This window comes from Pangasianodon hypophthalmus, chromosome 18 (genome assembly GCF_027358585.1).
Source record: "Pangasianodon hypophthalmus isolate fPanHyp1 chromosome 18, fPanHyp1.pri, whole genome shotgun sequence".
NCBI classification, from domain to species: domain Eukaryota; kingdom Metazoa; phylum Chordata; class Actinopteri; order Siluriformes; family Pangasiidae; genus Pangasianodon; species Pangasianodon hypophthalmus.
Genome location: NC_069727.1, coordinates 7,720,457 through 7,740,246, shown reverse-complemented (window position 1 = coordinate 7,740,246; position 19,790 = coordinate 7,720,457). Strand labels below are relative to the sequence as shown.

The 19,790-nt window shown below is 38.9% G+C and overlaps 1 protein-coding gene across 3 annotated transcripts in view; it reads left to right on the top strand.

Moving 5' to 3' along the window:
• Positions 1-5,368: 5,368 nt before the first annotated feature.
• sema3aa (sema domain, immunoglobulin domain (Ig), short basic domain, secreted, (semaphorin) 3Aa) overlaps positions 5,369-19,790 on the top strand; it is a 35,212-nt gene continuing 20,790 nt past the window's right edge. The window contains exons 1-3 of one of the 3 annotated variants that reach the window (XM_053241729.1): positions 5,791-5,903; positions 6,251-6,326; positions 18,382-18,542. In XM_053241729.1, the coding sequence (XP_053097704.1) occupies positions 18,384-18,542 (159 nt within the window). In that variant the 5' untranslated portion in view covers positions 5,791-5,903; positions 6,251-6,326; positions 18,382-18,383. Of the gene's footprint in view, positions 5,904-6,250; positions 6,327-18,381; positions 18,543-19,790 lie in introns of all 3 variants that reach the window. The other 2 variants (XM_053241728.1, XM_026923102.3) reach the window with 2 other exon arrangements.

Sequence of the window (19,790 nt, the reverse complement as noted above, 5' to 3'; positions counted from 1 at the left end):
CATTTAGAGGGATCTTTGTTAAAGCTATCTGAGCTCGTGGTATGAGTGGTAGTGATGGGCTAGCTCTCACAATGCTGCTTCATCAGACTCAAAACACAGCCAGGGCTCATTTTCAGCATCATCTCCTGTGATATATATGCTCTTGGTCCAGCTGACAAGAGCAGACACAAGTGCACAGTGAACTCCACCACTGATTTGTCTTACAGGCATCTATGAACACATCACACATGGCAGTAGTTTAAGACAATGAATGTAATGTTGTGTGCCTGGTGAGCACAGAGGCTTTAAACTGTGCTTTACCAGACTACACACGTTCACATCTGCCATGAAGATTCCATTACACAAAAGCATGATCATCCTTGACGTAATTCCCAAACACTTTCAAACACTTTAAGAGTTTGTTTACCACCTTCTCATTTTCTTCTCTCATAGTCTGCTGGTGACTAGCTCATAGATGACCACATCTCAGGCTCTGCTATTCATCTGATGAAGAATTTTGTCTTTTCAGGTAGTTGTGAGAGCTAGCTTTTTCTAACTAAAAACTATTGCCACACTAAAATACACTATATCCCCTAAGATGTGTGAACACCTGACCAATCACACCCATATGTGCTTGTTGAACATCCCATTCCAGATTTACTTCCCCTTTGCTGTTATAATAACCTCCACTCTCCTGGGAAGGCTTTCCACTAGATTTTGGAGCGTGGCTGAGGGGATTTGTGATCATTCAGCCACAAGAGTATTAGTGAGGTCAGGCACAGATGTCGGGTGAGGAGGCCTGGGGTGCAGTTGGCATTTCAGTTCATTCCAAAGGTGTTCAGTGGGGTTGAGGTCAGGGCTCCTTGCAGGACACTCGTGTTCTTCCACTCCAAACTTGGCAAACCATGTCGTCATGGAGCTCGCATTGTACACAGGGGAATTCTCATGCTGGAACATGTTTAGGCCCCTTAGTTCCAGTGAAGGGAAACTGAAATTGTAATGCTACAGTGTACAAAGACATTCCAGACAATTGTGTGCTTCCACCTTTGTGGCAACAGTTTGGACCTACACATGAGTATGAATATAACAGGTGTCAATATACTTTTGGCCATATATTATATGTCTTGTTATTCAAAGATTCATGCCTTTATTTCTTTTTGAATTAATTATTGTAATTTCCTTTTCATGGGACTCATGAAGTAGGATTTAAACTACTGATAAAAGGGTGAACACATTTCTGTTGTGCCACTCAGGAGCCCATAGATTTATTTAATTGAGGTATGAAATTATGTGATTTTATTGTACAGTATTTTGGCCAACACTTCTTGTCACTTGTTAAATGTGCTATATAAATAAAGGAATAAAGGTGACTTGTATTCACTTAGCATGAATGGTCAACAGCTCATTCATTTCTAAATCAGCCAAATTTCTAGAAATTTCTCATGTTTCTCATTCTTTGTTGACTTTAGGCTTTCTTCTTGTTGTCACTTCACTGTATTATGGTTTTAAATCAGAATCTCAAATGGTGTCAGTGTAATGTAGTATAGTCATCACTCTTTACCAGTAATGCTAGCTTCTGTTCATGCATGAGCCTTCCTGATGTTATCCTGGGAATTTTACTAGATATCATCCTGGTTGATTGGCATGTCAATCTCCCAACAATTCTGACCCCAAATTATCCCCTTGCCTATTAATTACCGTAAAAATCCCACTTAATATTCCCATGTGGTATCAAGAGTTGTCTTCTTGAAGATGCCCTTCTCCATAACAGGACTTCAGAAACATTACAATGAGCATAAAACCTAGTCTGAAAACTTTAATGGTGATTTTGTCAAGTTTCTGTGTTCTTCCTCCTGTCTGACACTCACACACACATTAAGCTGGAGTATTTGTCAAGTGAGCAGGCTGTAATGGTAGAGCTCTCATCACCACGTAAAGAGGATATGAGCAGAGATGAGTGTGTAGTCTGGTGCCAACCAAATATCACACCTCTCTCTTCTCCCTCTTGTCTTTTTTTCCACTTGTCTTTCCTCTTCTTATCTTTTTCCCATTACACAGCCCTTATCCTAGTGTGTGTGTGTGTGTGTGTGTGTGTGTGTTGATACCTGCTGAATCAGTGAGCAGGGTGGACTGACCTGAGGGGGCGATTAGATATTACAATGACGTCCTACCAGGACAGGAATTGCACCCCCCTCCCCAAACAGGAAATGGATAATGGAGGACCTTGACCAAGGCGGTCCTGATGATAATGATGAGAATGAGGCATCACTCATATGCAAACAACCCACCACCCACCGACACACACACGCACACACACACACATACTGACATATAGCATAGTATACGGGGTGTATCAGAGTTTGAGGATGTGACGAACAACTAAGAGGATGTTAGAGGGCAGTTTTAGCTCTTATGAGAAGAGCGGAAGGGTGGATTTCTGGATCTCCTGTGGTGTGTGTGTGTGTGTGTAAATTGGTCTTAAAACATGGCTACATATGATTGTCTATAATGTTCGTGTAATTTTGAGTAATATATGACATTTAATTTATGTGTGGGTGTGTATGTGTAAATGCCTAGTATGAATTTCTTATATTTGTTATGCTCCAACACACACACACACACACACACACACATATACATTGTCAGTTACACAGCTCTATTGGCACAGCTCTGACTGAAAGAGATTTCCACAGCGACAGCTCCTGTCTATATCTTGTTTCGGCGCTATTTTTACTGCCCAGCCGCTGAAAGGCCTCGAGAATCAGTGTGTCAGTACCCTCGCTCCTTTTAGTCCCACACTGCTACGTCATTATTTATTAACACATCATTCATTACTCAAACCGCTGATCCTGGACCAGCCTCGGCAAACAGTTAGTCAGGAACACAGAGCTCATACCCAGCCGAAAACCTCAGCTTTGTTTGATCGATACAGTTCAGGCTGCTCTTAACCTCACTAATGTTCCAGGATGTTTGGCAGGGGAAGAGATTGCTGTGGGTTTGTGGAGGTGTTGATGTATACGGCCTGTCTCTCATCTCCCCCGTCACTTCGTTTGGATTTGGTGTAAACAACCAAAGAGAGTGTTTGGAGCCGGAGGTGATCAGATGTTTGCGGACATGCTCACGCAAGCAGGAGGCGTACATATGTGCACCCATGAAGAAGATCTACTTGGTCACAGAAAGAAAGAAAGGAAGAAAGAAAGAAAGAAAGAAAGAAAGACAGACAGAAAGAAATAAATTTTCATAGTCAGTAAAAAAGGACATATAAGTCAAAACAGAAAGAAAGAATAAAAAATGAAATGTTAAGAAGTCAAAAATTTAGAACAAAAGAATAAGAATTCAAGCATAGAAAGAAAAACAGAAATGAACAAAGTCAAGTAAGAAATTTAAAATTCAGGCATGAATGAAAGAAATAAAAACCAAAATTCACCAAAAAAACAAAAGTCAAGATAGAAAGAATGACAAAATTAAAAAAAAAAATCAACAAAGAATTCAAGACAAAATAAAAAAGAATTAAATAAGTATAAATTTTAAAAAAGAAAGAAAGAAAGAAAGAATAAAAATGAAAAGGAAAAAAAGAATGAAACAAGAAATAAATGAAAGATTTCAGATTCTTTATTGACACATAGCCGTGCTGGTAGTATTTGTTTTCTGTACATCTCTGTGTGCGTGCAAATTAACAGTAAATGATAAACATGAAAGAAAGAAAGAAAGAAAGAAAGAAAGATCAAATCAAAAATTAAATAAAGCCAATGGATTTGAAATTTAAGGGAATCTAACCAGTGGTTATGAAATAGCCACACACAAGGTGTTATGGAGTTGTCTTGTCTTTATATCACAGCGCTGTTAAATTCTCCATTCTGACTGGTCAGAAGGTGTTTCTGTCCTAAATAGAATAAAATTCTTTACTAAATAATAAGAAATAGTGTAGAAAATTGCAGTGGTATAAGAGGAATAAAACCCTTCAGGATGTGCTGTTATTGAAAAATAATCAGCTTTGTGGTTTAACAGTAACTCCACTTCATGTGGGGCTTCATCACACCATCTCATCATTGATTACATTCCTATAACAGCATGCTCCTTCTTGTTTTATTCCTTACTTAGCACATGGGCTGTAAAATGACACATTAACATCTTACAATAGCACTGTCTTCAAGGTGTGTGTGTGTGTGTGTGTGTGTATATGTGAGAGAGAGAGAGAGAGAGTTTTTATGCTACCCTTCCTTTATACTTGCTTTGGCAATACAAATGTACAATTATTCGTCATGCCAATAAAGCAGACGAAAACTGAAAACAGAGAGAGAGAGAGAGAGAGAGAGAGTGAGATGGATTGAGAAAGAGCGAGATGGAAGTTGTGTGTGTTTGTGCTTTCAGCTTGTACAGTAGATCAGGTTTTACTACAGCTCACTGGATTTTCAGCTATTTTACTGCTATAGATCAAGTTTAACACAGCTGCAGCAAAGACCTATAATATTATCAATGTGATGATTGATTTTATCTGTCAAGTGTTCTATCAGTTTATCTATCAGTGTGGTTCTCTGTCTTTTTAGTCTGCATCTGCAACAGTGTGCGACACACTGGAAGGAAGGATGGAAGGACAGAAGGACGGACGGACGGAAGGAACGGAGTGAGGGAGGGAGGGAAAACAAGCACCACAGAAAGACCAGAAATTGACGAATGAAACACAGAATAAAAAAAGAAGTAAAGAAGCCAAAATGTAAAGAAAGAAAGAAAGAAAGAAAGAAAGAAAGAAAGAAAATCAAGCACCACAGAAAGAAAAACAGAAGTTCAAGAAGTCAAGAAAGAAAGACAGAATGAAGAAAGAAGTAAAGAAGCCAAAAAGTTAAGAAAGAAAGAAAGAAAGAAAGAAAGAAAGAATGAATGAATGAACGAATGAATATTAATAAGTCATTAATAATAACAGAAAGTTAGTAATTCATGAATGAAAGGAAGAAAAACAGAAATTCACCAAGTCACAAAAGAATGACAAGAAAAAAGAAAAGTCAAGAACTGAAGATAGAAGGGAGAAATAAAAGAGAAAAAAGAAAGAGTTAAGAAAGAAATGAAGAAAAATGACACATTAAAAATGTAAGAAAGCCTTTCTATGCATTTTAAAGGAAATAAATAAAAAAAAAATTATATCAGGAATGATATTAATAAAGTGTGCTTAATAATACAAAATTTGAAACAATGTTCAGAATAAAAAGGCACACTCAGAGTCGGAGTAACCGAGTAGAAGTATCTGAGACAGAGACAGCGTCAGACCTGTGCACAGGGGTGTCTTTTCTTCAATCGTTCACCCCCCTCCTCCACCTTCAGCTGCGCTCCTTCTCTCCCTCCCTTCTCTCCTCCCCTCCCCTCCCCTCCGCTCTTGTGGATGGTGTAGTGCTCTGTCTTTCCCTCTCAGTCTGCCTGTGCAGTGGACAGGACCAGAAGTGTGTGTGTTAGAGTGTGAGTGAGTGAGTGTGAAGCGTGGATGTTACGGGATCCATGACAAAGTCTCCAGTCCCTGGACACAGATTCACACTCAGCGCCTTACAGAGACAGCCAAAGAGGAATACACCTTAAACCCTAACACACCTCACACCCCCTTCTACATTCCCAACCACATGGAGCCATGTGAGCTCCTGTCTGCCTCGTTGGGAATCTGACTCGGATTGCCTCCTGTAGAGACGCTCACAGCTCTGGATCTGCCTCGGAGAGCAGAGAGAGGAGAGGAGCGACTGCAGAGATCTTCACCCAGGAGAGAAGTACTCTTCCCTGGGCGCTGTGGGCCGGGAGCCCCCCGTGGGCTGGAGACCGGCGCTCCAGCACCATGGATTACCTGCTTGGGATTGTAGTCCTGCTGGGCATGGCGGCTCTGCCCGGGAGAGTGGCCCTGCAGAACCCCAAGAGGAACGTTCCCCGGCTCCGGCTCTCCTACAAGGGTGAGTTTTGGGTGAATTGAATGTCTATGTCTTTAATGTCTGTGTCTACTAGAACTTACAAATTCAGACCTACCTATCATCAATTCAGACCTACCTATCATCAATTCAGACCTATCTATCTATCTATCTGTCTATCTATCTATCTATCTATCTATCTGTCTGTATACATCCTTCTCTCTGTCTGCTGTCTGTACAACTCAACCGTTCTGTATATTTTTACCTCTCTGATTTAACCAGCTCCACTCTGTCTCTCTACTCTTTCATTTCTGTCTATTTTCTCTCTGTCTGTCTCTCTCTTTCGCTGTCTCACTGGCGTATGATCGTCTATTCTCATTTCGCCCTGACAGATTGTTTCCATATGTTCCGGGAGGTCTCGGGGAAACGTTGCTGTATGTGTTGGCCCGTGTTGGGATTTCTCCTCAGGTTTGAACTCTTTGCCCGGTCCCCTGTTTTATAGCTGCCATGCATAACCAAGAGATGTCTCCTGCTGTAACGATCCCGAATGGGTGATCAGTGATCCTATGCATGGAGTTTAATGGTTGTGCTTAGTCTTTAAAAAAGGAAAAAAAAAAGTCACACAGATTCAAGTGCATACATGCAGATATAGCTAGTGTGGAGGTGCCCTCATACCCTCATAAACCCTCATGCATTACTGTTAATGTGCTGTAGTGTGAGAAAACTGACATGAATGGTAGCGGTGGTGGGGAACATTATTCTTGGGGCAGAGTGCTATTTTGCATGGAGACTGTGGAGAACTAAAAACTAGCACAACATCTTTTGCGAGCCAGCCCCTTTCATCTCAAATGGAAATAGGCACCAGCATTTTTGCCATATTTTTGGCCGTTTCTCTTTTATTGTCAGCTCAGCAAGCCGCTGCGGTTCTTTGTCCAGACACACGGCCAAAAGTATATGACTCGACATAGGGTGGCAATCTCTCTCTCTCTTTTTTTTTTCCTCTCTCAGTTATTTTTTAAAAGCTCACGTTAGTGTGTATACTTCTTCCAGCATTGGTGTTGATTGTAAGGTTAGTGTGAAGCATAGATTTACTCCAGTATAAGCCATTAAAACACCCTCTCATTACTTTTATAGATGGCGCGAGTTATTTTGATCTCCTAGCCTATCATCTGAAGTGCTCCGAAAATGTGATGGTGTGAGAAATCACACACATGCGCAAAAAGAGTTTGGTTCAAATTCACAGAAAGTACAGCTCGTGAGTGAATGTACATAAAACTTTAGTGTACCAGCCTGGAATGTGGCTGGGATCTGCACTTCAGCATGTGTTTTTCAGGGAAAAAAATTGCTGCGAGGCTTTAATATGAAAAAGGTGCATGTCCACCTGTAGCCAATCACATGCCACTTAGAGCTAATACCACTGCTGGGATGGCCCAAAGGATTGTGGGAAATGTGTTTTGACATCAAAGCGACTGCTTTCTAATGAACAAAAGGGAAATAAATAACCCTTGTCTGCTACCTTACTTGCCATTCATCTTTGATATGACACAGAGGGAGTGGTGGAGTATGAAGTAATTGACAGATAACTTCACACATTAGGATTCCAAAACAACTAAATGGAGATGAGAGTGACATATTTTTAAAAAACACACTTCAGTGCCATGTTTGGTACAAAGATACCCAGTTTGTGAGAAAGAGTGGACGATAGAGGCTGTGTCTGAATGAGAGAGAGAGAGAGAGAGAGAGAAAGACAGTGGATCAGGATGTGTTTTTGGCAAGCATGATGTGAAGATAGAGCCAGGCTAAGATAATTAGACACCTGGCTATGGTGATAGAGTTATGTGTGTGTGTGTGTGTGTGTGTGTGTGTGTGTGCGCGTCTTAGTTATTGAGTGGTCCACAGGTGTTTGATGGCTCTTTTGATGCCTCGCAGAGTGACAGATCGGCGTTCACACCCACACGCTGTCTAAGTGCCAGCGAGAGAGACGGATGGAGGGATGGAGAAGGAAAGAGAGAGTGGCTTAATGAAAGGAGCCGGCAGACAGTAGCTGGCCAGACGAGGCTGGTCGTTAAGTGAAGTGTCATTCATTCGCACTCCCCCCTGTGAATACAGCATAGTAATTAAGCCAAATAAATGTGCCGAGCCACTCTCAAGGGACGCGCTCTTAAACAAGCGTGAGGAGAACACACTCTCTAGGGAGGGCTGGTCTCTTTTTCTTCGCAGACAAATACAAACTACGCAGATTTATCATGGCTTGTATCATCAGTGACAGCCAGTAACGGCAGTGTTCCCTAGGGGAAGGCTTGTCAGACAGTCTCTGGGATCGTGGTTGTTGAGCGATGGCCAGGTGATGGATACTCTTCTCTGTCTGCTGGCCCTGTAATTATCCCACCAGCCTTTTCTTTTTCACCCCGTTCTTCCTGTTGGCTGGGGCTGAAAATTGCTCCTGTCAACATTATCGTTGCATTGTTTCACACATTATGCATGGTACTCCCTCACACTCCTAAATTAAAACCTCATCCCGGGTTTTGTGCTTCAGTACTTCACACAGGTAAAAGGTTTCCCCATCCATCCTGTGTCATATAAGTAGAGCAACTCCTCTCTTTTGCTCTTCTCTCCATGGCTGGCTCCAAATTAGTGGACATGAAAACAGTGCCCCCTGCAGGCAACAGCATGTGTGTGCAGCCCACTGAGACATCGGTTTATTTAGCAGGGCAACCCCGTCGCCGAGCCCTGGCCAACTAGCATGCGCGGAGGAGTTTAAAGAGCTTGTGAAACAACCTGATAATTACTCACTGCAGAGTAATTATGCAGGGCCTCCCATCTCATTACCCTGGCCAGCGCCATCCTGGGATTGATTGGGATGGCGCTGGAACGGGGAGCCGCTGTGAGTCATCGGAATTCAGCCGAAATCTTCCGAAATAGACAGTGGGTGCAGTCTGGACGAGGTCTGTAATAGTGACTGCTCGCTTGTTGACAAAGGAAGTGCCGGATGGCACCGGCCCAGACTTCAGGGATGGAAGCTATTATACAAGGAGGCATTTGTGTTGTTCTCTACTTCTCTCAATCCACTCTCTCTCACACGCTCTTTCTGAACTGTTCACTCCGTCCCAGCCTTCACCACCAAGCCACAGCAGTTAACAATATCGGTTCGGTCTGTCTTCCTTTCTGACTCTTTCTCATTTTATCTCTGTCATGGTATTTGTTTGTTCTGCATTGTCTAGCTCACAATAGGAGAAGAAATCTGTAGATATCCCACCATCCACTTTGTAATTCATAGTTCCATGAATGGGATGTTGCTGCCTCACAGCTCCAGGGTCTCTGGTTCAATTGTGAGTTTGGGTTACAGTCTGTGTGGAGTTTCTCTGTTTGCGTGGGTTTCCTCTTACTTCCCAAAACCATACTGGTAGGTGGATTGGCGACTACTGGATTCACCGCAACCCTGACCAGTATAAAGCGGTTACTGAAGACGAATGAATGAATTATAAGTTCATAGTGCAATTATTCCACAGTTCAACTGATTGTCTACATAGTCTACATAGTCTACATAATTAATTTCACTCTACTACACTCTTAGAAAAGGGTTCTTCAAGGGGTTCTTTTTTATATAGTAGTACAGGTGTGTGCAGACTCTTTTTTTAAATCCCACCCCATCCTCTCCCAAAGGAATTCTGACCAATCCTGTCTGCTTGCTTAGAAATTTTGACCAATCATGCCTGCTCCAGTTTATTTTTTTTTTAATATAAACAAAAATGTAATGCTGTGAATGTGGTGTCCTGTGAGCTTTGTATCTGAACTCCTGCTCCTGCCAGCAAGAGAGTAAAAGCTACTAGCTCACACAAATTCTCAGTTGGGTCTCTCCGGATGCCAGTCCCAACATAATGTATTAAGGGTTCTTGGTTCCCTTAAAGGGTACTAGCTTGGAACTCTTTCTTATAGGGAAACAGTTCTTTAAGGGTTCCACCTTTAAGGGTTCCACTTAAGAGTTCCAGATTTGACCTCTTGCTGTTTTTTAAAATATAGTATGCAATATGTAAAGCGTTTGAGCCCTTTAATCCTCAGATCACTTCTGAGATACCTTAGTAAAACTGTGATTTCCAATATTAAATTCTTTTTTCTGGCCCATAAATTAGCTCCACCCCCAACAAGTTTATCTCTTATATCATCCCTCCTTTTCCTTTAAAGACAACTGATGACACACAGAAGGGGTGGGTTTGATGAGGGGGAACATTTTTTACTGCAATCAAAATTCAGTGAAAGAGTCATCCATCATCAAAAACCATGGGGTTTAGAGTATTTCAAGTATTATTTTAATCAGAAATACGTGGTACTGTTGGTAGTTTTAAATTAAAAACAATTATGCACATGCAAATCAGATAGAATAGTATTTGGATAAACTAGAGTCCAGAGTCTGGATTTGTAGGGAGATGTTACAAATCAGAGGATGGGTATGATGAGTTTTTCATCTGTATATAAAGCAAAATTTAAAACTTGATATATGTGTAAACCGCCATCCAGAATAAACAAATTTTAAACTACATTTCCCATATTCAGTCCTGCATTGCTCAGGTTTCTGTATTCCAAGCGTTTCTCATTTTTGGGTGTACCTTCAAACGTAAGAAAAAAGGGAATAGTGAAGTAGGCATTGTTAAAGCTGACCAGTAAGCTCTAAAATGTAATTAAATAGATCAAACTACTGACAAAACCAAAAAGAAATGCAGTGTATATTTATGAAATTATGATCTTTACTACAATTAGAAAGAAGGAAATAGAGTAAATTAGCAGAAACATGCAATAAATATTTTGTACCTTGGTGAAGGATTTATCAAAAGTCAGACTAATGTGTCTTTTCCTCTTTTTCCTCTCTGTGCCATCTTATCTTTCTTCCTCTTCTCTGCCTTTATACATCTAAGGATACTACTCTTGGGTTAGGAAGTCGACTGAAGTTAAGTTAAGCGTTGTGTGCATCTGGGCGTAGAATTAGCTTTCTTTGCTGAAAGAGCTCATCTTCAAGCTTGACCTTTTCACTGAACTGTGTTACGTTCAATTAAATCTTATCAGTCCCTATTTGGCTTAATTATATCATTTCCTCTATGAGGCAGACATAGAGATGATAGAGACGGTCATGTGCATTAGTATGTACACCTGTGTCTCATGTGTTGAGGATCCGGTTACAGACTGGACATTGGGTGCACTGTGGCAGGAAAGAGTGCACCTGTCTCGGAATGTCAATATCCATAGAAAAGCACTTTGGGAGTATTGAATGTCACAAGGTTGTATGTCTGTGTGTGTTTGTCTGAATATGTCCCAAGTAAGAAAATTTTAGTTCCATCCCAGTGGTGCTATGAGAAAACCTATGACCTCTCCCTCATTCTTCTCCAGCTACAGACTTTCTCCCTATAGCGTGCAGTCCATTATTGATATTAATGATGTCGTGCTCTCTCTCTCTCTCGCTCCCCGTGAGCCAGTGTGTAATCTAGGACACTAGGGAGGAGAGTTAAATTCTGTCTCAGCAGTGTCTGGCTGCATGCTCTGTGGCCAGAGGCGTGCTTCGAGCAGTCTCTGCGGTTTGCCTGGCATGTCCAGGGCACATTCAGGAGTAATTAAACACTTCCACACACTCTCCAAGCAGGACTGCCTCGGGAAAGCATGCCAGCACTGTTTCACAGCCTTAAAGAGAGTTCAGCAAGGAATTGAGAATTTTTAGAAACACTAATGAATGTGCATGCAAGCAGAAGAATGCATATACACATGTAGACTAATTTCTGAACAGCTTTTGAATCTTCTGTTGATTATGCCGTATTTTACATTTGTATTTGTATTTTATATTTGTCTTGTTTCAGGATGCAGGATTCATTTTTAATTTCTGGGAATTCTATACTTTGCAGATAAGTTGTAAAATAGAGCTATATCTTTCTTTGCTTTTGGAAAATTCACATATACGTCCCATGTGAGTATGTGAATAATATGTGATTTAAAAAAAAAAAAATATATATATATATATATATATATATATATATATATATATGTATATATATATATATATATATATATATATATATATATATATATATATATATATATATATATATATGTGTGTGTGTGTGTGTGTGTGTATGTGCATTTCCCCATGCTGTGCCCTGAGATTGTACAACTCAAGAACATCATGCAAATAATTGATGAAACTTCATGAAAAAATCACATAAAAAATTTATGAATCATTTGTTTTAAAAAATCATGTGTGAAATGAAAAATAAATGAAAATCATGTGAAAAATGAATTGTGTCAAAATAGCATGAGAAAAACCAACAAGATATCGAAAGTGTGCTATTATGCACATGTGGAGTTCATGTGACTTTTTTGTAAGGAATTCACCCAGAATCCATGGGGGATGTAAACTTCAGTGCTCAACTGTATTTATCTCCAGGTAAATAGATGCTAGGCTTCACCTCACTGATTGCACTGTTGCCTCGAGTAATCATTCTAAGCCATAAATCACTCCAACTCATGCACGCTGTCTTTTGGGGGCTATCTGCTACACTGATTATGTTTCCTATTGGTGTCGTTGGGAGTCAAATGACTCTGCGGGTGTCTGCTTCCGCTCAACCGCCTGTCCTGAGCTGTCAATCAAAACGCCCTCATAGCCTGGCACACAGCTCCGTTACCGAGGTTACTGACACAAACCTGCAGCCACAGCATGATATATACGAAGAGAGGTTTAAGCAAAAGAGAGTTTAAGCCAAGCATAGTGAGCATAGTGAAGCAAAACTAGAGTCTCAGAGCAACATTCAAACCAGCATGTTAAGCAAAGGTCCAAGTTTCCAAAAGCTTAGTGAACTCTGGCACTGAACAAACACTAAACAAAACCGCACCACACACTTCGTCTGCTAAGCACTGGAGAGGATGTGAGTGAGCTGTCTGGCAGTGAGACTGGGGCCAAAAGCGGGTCAGGGGCTGATGCGTGGTTTGAAGTGCACTATTGTTCTGACTTAAATAAATAGGTAGCGCCCAAAACCATCTGAAGTTCTGCTTTGCTTTTTATTCTTTTTTTCATCCTTCTCTTTCTCTCTCTCTCTCTCTCTCTTTCTCTCTTGTCACTGAATGGCCAGTGGCAGACTGCGCAGACACAGAGGAGCCCTAAAACACACAGAACACACAACTGCAAATGGATTGCTTTGACTGATTGAAAATGTCCTACAATAATCTTGTGTGTAATAGCGCTTGTCTGTTTTGCGCTTTCAAATGTAGCCAAGAATATAAGAATCCCACTGAACAATTTAAGCAGAATATTACAGCTGTAGGAACTTTTCGTTTAAAGCAAACTGGGGTTCATGGATCCAGGCATCCATAAAGCATACACAGGGGGTCTGCGATGTCTTAATTTTGTTACAGTGGTGGAAATCACAACAAAGTTTTTATACTTATGATTGAGTTCTTATAGTTATTTGCTTACTTGAGCTAGGCCTGTAAATAATGTCAGCTTAAATGTCATTACTTTTAATCAAAATGGGTTAATAATAAATAAATAGCTTCAAATAAATATTATAGATCACATTTAAATAATGAGCCTAATATTAGAATAGTTGGATTATGGTCATAAAATAAATTTGTACTGAGGAGATCCATAGATTTATTTATTTATTTATTTATTTATTTATTTATTTATTTTACAGTTAAAGGAGTTCCTGACTCCAGAAAGTTTGAGAACCACTGGTTTAAAGAACATTTGGGAAGTAGGAACTTTGTGTGCACAACATTCTAGTAACATAGTGAAGCAAGCCAATATTAAAGCAGATGTTTTTAAAATGAACATTATTTTTTAACATTATAGCCTAACCGTCTTAGAACCTGTCAAATGCTTACCGAATATTCTAATAATGTCTCTGGCAGATGTGTTTTGGTGTGTTTGTGTGAAAGCAAGCGAGAGAGATTGAGTGTTTTGCATTTCCTCAGCTAAGCACAGCACTTAAACTCTATTTGGTTTCAAATCTAGTCAATCAGCCAAGACAAGCTTGGTTTCAAACAGCAGCTTCTTTAATTTTGCACTGTATCTGAAACGTGATAAAAGTCTTTTTCACCCAAAATCTTCTTGGTAACATTATTGCAAATCAAGCTTCAGACTAACTGATTGGCTTTCTACACTTGCGTTTCTTGTAACCACTGTGAAACAATGACCTTTTTTGGAGCGAGATATAATTATTGACAAACGTTCATGGCATGCCATCTGTAAAAGTTATACAAGAGTCTGCTTGAAGTGGTTAGTGGTGAGTAAACATGAAAGTAGGCAGTTATTGGCCGCACTTGATAACAAAACGTACCAGACTTTACAGTAAAAGCAAGAAGTCTGGCTAATGAGTCGGTGAGACACTGGATATTTCTTGGCTGATCGACTTTGCTGTAAGGAGAACATTGTGTTAGTTTACTTTTTGGCTGAACAATTCCTTTAAAATCATATCAAACCCATAAAGATGTTGGCCAAGATGAGGTCTATAAGCATGGCCAAATTCTGAACTTGTGTGTGTGTGTGTGTGTGTGTGTGACTGTGTTTAATCACAACCTATTTGCAGGCTACCTCTTGTGATGACCTTTAAGGGCAGAATGCCTTCTTTCTGAAGTTCAAGCAGCAGTCACACTCTCACACTCTTTAAGCTTAGAGAAGGCAGAAACTCACTGAGCTGACAGATCTTGTGCCAGAATGACAGGAGTGAAAGGTGTGAGGCAGATGGGGAAGAGGGGAGGAGAATGAGAAAAAGAGGAAGCAAAATACAGTACATGTCTTGGGTAAATGAATAGAAATGAAAATGACTGAGGTCATAAAAGAAAGAGAAAAAGAGATTTAAAAAAAATCTCTGTGCACAGAACTATACTTGTTTTTTTGCATTTGCATTTGCATACATTCTCTAAATCTGTGCGAGAAAGGTTTTAGCAAATGACTTCTCTGGATACCAGCTCTGTTGTCCAGTGAACAAAATGTCTGTATTCAGATTTGAACCAGAACTGGGCATGGTCTAGACCAGATGGTTTTTGTTGTTGTTGCTATTGTTGTTGGACCTTTCTGGAAAAAGTGCTGCTGCTAGTCAAACTGGGGTCCTTTAAGTGGCGTTTCTTAATAATGCCTGTGATATTTTTCTGGAAGATTTTCTTTTAATAACAATTTAGACCAATCATTTGATAATGTCAAAGAAAATGTGCACAATAAATGTACAAATGAAAACTTTTAATTAAAAAATATTTAATTTAAATAAAGTTTTACAGAGCATCTGGTCTGCATGTGTCATGCGGAGTGAGGGCTCTACCAATAAGATCTTTATTACTGAATTTGTGATATATGGTAGAAACATGGTAGAAACATGGTAGAAACATGGCTTTATTTTGGAGCTCAAAAAGGCAGTGTTTAGTTGAGACTTCTTGAGGAAACAACTGACAATTAATGCTGATGTAATCAGTATGTATGTCATCAGTAGTGATGATAAAACAGTCATAGTTAGCTAGTATTTCTGCAGGAGAAATGTAAGACTCAGTATTTACTGCTTAGTTAATAGTGAACTCATCCAAACACAATTACTTTGTAATAAACTAGTAGTTCTTAGTAGTTAATAGGAGTAACAAAAGTGTTAATGAAGAACTACTCATTAATTCCTGCTTAGTTCCTGCATAGTTACCTAGGAATTATGGGATGATATTATAAAGTGTTAGTTGCCCCTTTTATCTGTTACTTTGAATAATTTGTATTTGTATTCATGTATGACCAGAGAATAAATTATTTATTTTTCATTTTGGGTCATTCTGAATAGAAACAATATTTTTACTTTCCTGTTCCAGCATTTTATACCCCCCTCTTTAGATGGAAACTAGACTGAAATAGTTAATAACATTCTTTACATATGATAGCCTACTAATAGGAAGCCTAGGGTATAATAAACCCAAACACTGTAATTAACCACAAATGTGTCTTTATTTTTAACATTTTCAGAGCATCCTTCTACTTTGCAGTGTAATTTGTTGCTTGCAGAATCGTAGGAAAAATACTTTCCACACAGATTTTTCTGCTCTTGCCTCATCTTTAAAACCCAGCTATACTGTAGCCAGGCATGCAGGAAGTGCTGAATTCTAGACAGAAATACAAGTTAATCTATACTTTTTCTTTAAATCACACTGGAACAGAAAATAATGTTATTAACCAGTGTTAACACTTTTTCACTCTGGAACAATTTAGAGTGATTTTTAATGTTTTTGATTACATTCAGTGAAAAATATTTGGTTTCATTTTTACTCCCTGTGACATTTCTAATCCCTGTGTATGACATCAGTCGAGTTTCATCTGGGAGATCATCATGGTTTCTATTTACACAAGAACATTTGAACAAATGTTTGTTCCCTGTGAGATGGATCATTTGGGGCCTTTACAAATCCATTCCAGCTCTCTAACTGCACGAGATCCATTTGGGACATTTCTGTAATGCTTGTACTACGTGTTTAAAGGCTACTACCACATCCACAGGCTAGTCAAAAAGCTGCTCCTTATTCCAGCCTCTGTTCTGTGATGTACGCACAATTGTCCCGTAGTCCCTATGGGGGCATTTACTTAGCCGGTGATAGATGAGCTCTCACTTTCTCTCTCTCTCATTCTCTCTCAATCACTCTCTCCCTCTCTCTCCTTTTCTCCAAGCTCGCAGATGTCCAGAATCAAATGCAGATGGCTACTACAGCAGCACGTCGCTCTGAGCTCTAGAGACTCACTGCAGTCTCTACGTGTCACTGATCATTATGATTCATAGACAGTCTGTGCTGAGCGCTGTCCAAGCATTGCAGAAATGTTCGCTTCTCCTGCGGAATAGGCAGAGGTGCCGGGAACGGACTGAGTGGGGATTTTTCACAGTCTGGCAATAATTACAGAGAGCCTGGCTTTCCTTAACTTCACCTCATTTACCTCTCCTGCACTTTATCTCCACCTTTTCTGCTCTGTCTTCTTTGTCTTTACGCTTTAGTAACCTTACTGTCTGTAAGAGCAGTTTCATTCAAGTGTACTTTCATTATATGAACCTGTTCTCATTAAATTCCAATGATGTGGTTGGATTTATGAATAAAGTTGTAAGAAAAGGTATAAACACTAACTCTGCACCAAACCAAAGGTGAAAAGTAGAGCAGCATTTGCTATGACAGTAATATTAGTGTTGCAGCTTGGGACAACCCTTCACATGGTGAAATTTAGACTTTTTCTACTATATGTAGTACTGAGAACTACATACCTGAGAAATGTTTCTCTTGTGCATGTATCCCAACTACAAGCCAAGGCATTTTCAGTCTGATTTCACTGCAACTTCATTGTATCTGATCACAAAGTTGAATGAACACAGCTTTCCAACAACTTGATCAAAGCCTGACATTCACTGTTTGAGAAAATCGCACTTATAAATAAAAGTACACAAAAGATTTCCACACTGTTATAGTGAAATATATCTATGATTTCGTAAAGTTGTCAAAGTATGTTATAGGCAGAAAAATCTATTTCATTCACACATTTCTAATGAACTATGGCATATTCATATTCATGCATTCATAATGCATTATACACATCGCTATAATCATTTATGAAAATGCATTACACTTTATAGCTACCTTTATTACACATTATGAATTGTTAACACGATGCATTATAAATAACGTTCATAGCACGTCATATCACCAGTATCAAAGAAACCAAGCCCACTTTTGTATAATGCATCATGAGACCTGATTTGATTTTTTTTTTTCTTTAACATATGAACTATACCAGTGAGATTATCAGGAAATCATATGATATATATAAATATAAATATAAATATAAATAATATGAGAAAATAATAATAATATTTTCATATATATGTATATAATGTAATTGGGGCATGTGTTAGACAAATAAATGGTCTTTGGTAAATGCTTGATTGTTGTAGAAAACACAAACAAATTTAAGTTTACATACAAAATCAGCTATAAATGTGTCATACAAACATTTAAACAAACTCTTTTAATATTTATCACTTTAATGATGTTTTCATGCAATTTTAGTTTATGAGTCAATTTAACACCTGACATTCATAAGACTAAAACTGTTTATTTAAAGAACCTTCCAGTTTTGCTAAGCAAGGACACTGTGAGGAAGTGACAACATTGTTTTCATACAAATCATTGTGCAACAGTGTATGTTCAAAGTATGTCCGAGTCCATACTCCATCTATGTCTTAAGATTAAAATAAAGAGATTCAGCCAATGGCGTGCATGGACGCATTCAGAATCCTGCAGTTTTTCCGCACTGGCTAACTCTAACTAACTATAGTCTGAGATTTCAGAATCTGACCTAAAAAATCACTTATTAAAAATACTCTCAGGATCTCTCTCAAATTGTTTCCACAGATAAAATCAGCAGAAATAAGACGTGGATATGGAACCATAGTCACCATCTTGTGTTCTTATCAAGGAGCCAATAATACTGTCCATAGACTCATTTGTCTTTCTGTTTCTCTCTCTTCCTTTCTCTCTGTCTCAGAAATGTTGGACTCCAGTAATTTAGTGACTTTCACTGGAATAACAAACAGTTCAGGTTACGACACATTTCTAATGGATGAGGAGCGAGGGAGGTTACTAGTAGGAGCAGAGGACCATATCTTCTCTTTAGACCTCGTCAACATTAACAGAGATCTCAAACAGGTAATAATTACACACTCGCACACACACACACACACACACACACACACACACACAAATACTTTTCTCTTTGGCTTACCACTGTTAAAATAATAGTATTGGCAATGAGTGTTTTGGTTTCATTTCCAATGGATTGTATTGCATTCAAGCAAATGAGCATTTGGTAATCCAAAGCCTCAGTGAAGAATGCTTAATTATATATTACTTTTGAAAAAAAAAAAGTTCATCCTCCACAGTCATGCAAAAGCTGTGTATGCAACCTCTCGTTTGTGTTTACTGGGTTACAGTTATAATTGCCAAAGATTTGTACCACACCACCAAACACCACTTTGTAGAGGGCAGTATGGCATTTCAAATACAAGCCTGTCATTTCATTGTAGCAAATCATATAAGTGGCATTGGTAAAACCCAAAACAGGGCAGGGAGAGTTCATAGGAGCTGATTAAAGGGGGGAATGAAATTAACACAGTTTGAACTTTATGCCATATGTAGTCAATCAGCCCAGACATGATTGGGGTCTGAAGTCCAGGAGGTTTGCACTAAAGAATCAAGGATAATGTTTCTGTTGCCAAAAAGTAAGAGATGATTAAATCTATCAGTTTAGTATTGTGCAAGTTCGATATCTAAATCTTTGTTCACTCATAAACAGTTTCATAAAATAGTAAACTTCAAAAAATTACATTAATATTCGGATCAAAATGGCATTACATAAGGAATAACATGCTTCGGCTTAATCAGCTTCACAATCAAGGTGATTTATTCCTCTTATATCACAGCAACTTGCCAACTATTATATTTTATTAATTAAAGAATGACATGTCATACTTTTTATCCATTTCTAGTTACATTTAATGTTGTGGAACATCTGTGAAACAAGTTAGTTCCTGTTATCACTTACATTATAGCAGCTATAAATGGTCGTTCCCTCACCAGCCTCTCTTTCTTCTCTCTCTTGAAGTTAGTGAAATTACCTTTTGTCCTGAATATTTTCCCTTTCGGAAAACTTACTGACCATTGCAAAGCGCTGACACTGAAAACGTATTTTATAGATGTTAAAAATATGTTTCCTTGGAGAAATCTTCACCATATAAATGATATGTTTTTCTTTGTTCAATAACAACGCATTTTTGTAATGTTTATTATTAGTCTTAGGTTATATGGAGAGTCAAACAAGTCCCCCCTGAATGAGTTGTATAGAAACAATAATGTATTAGAATGAGTGCATTAATATAAACCTAATCAACACCTTCT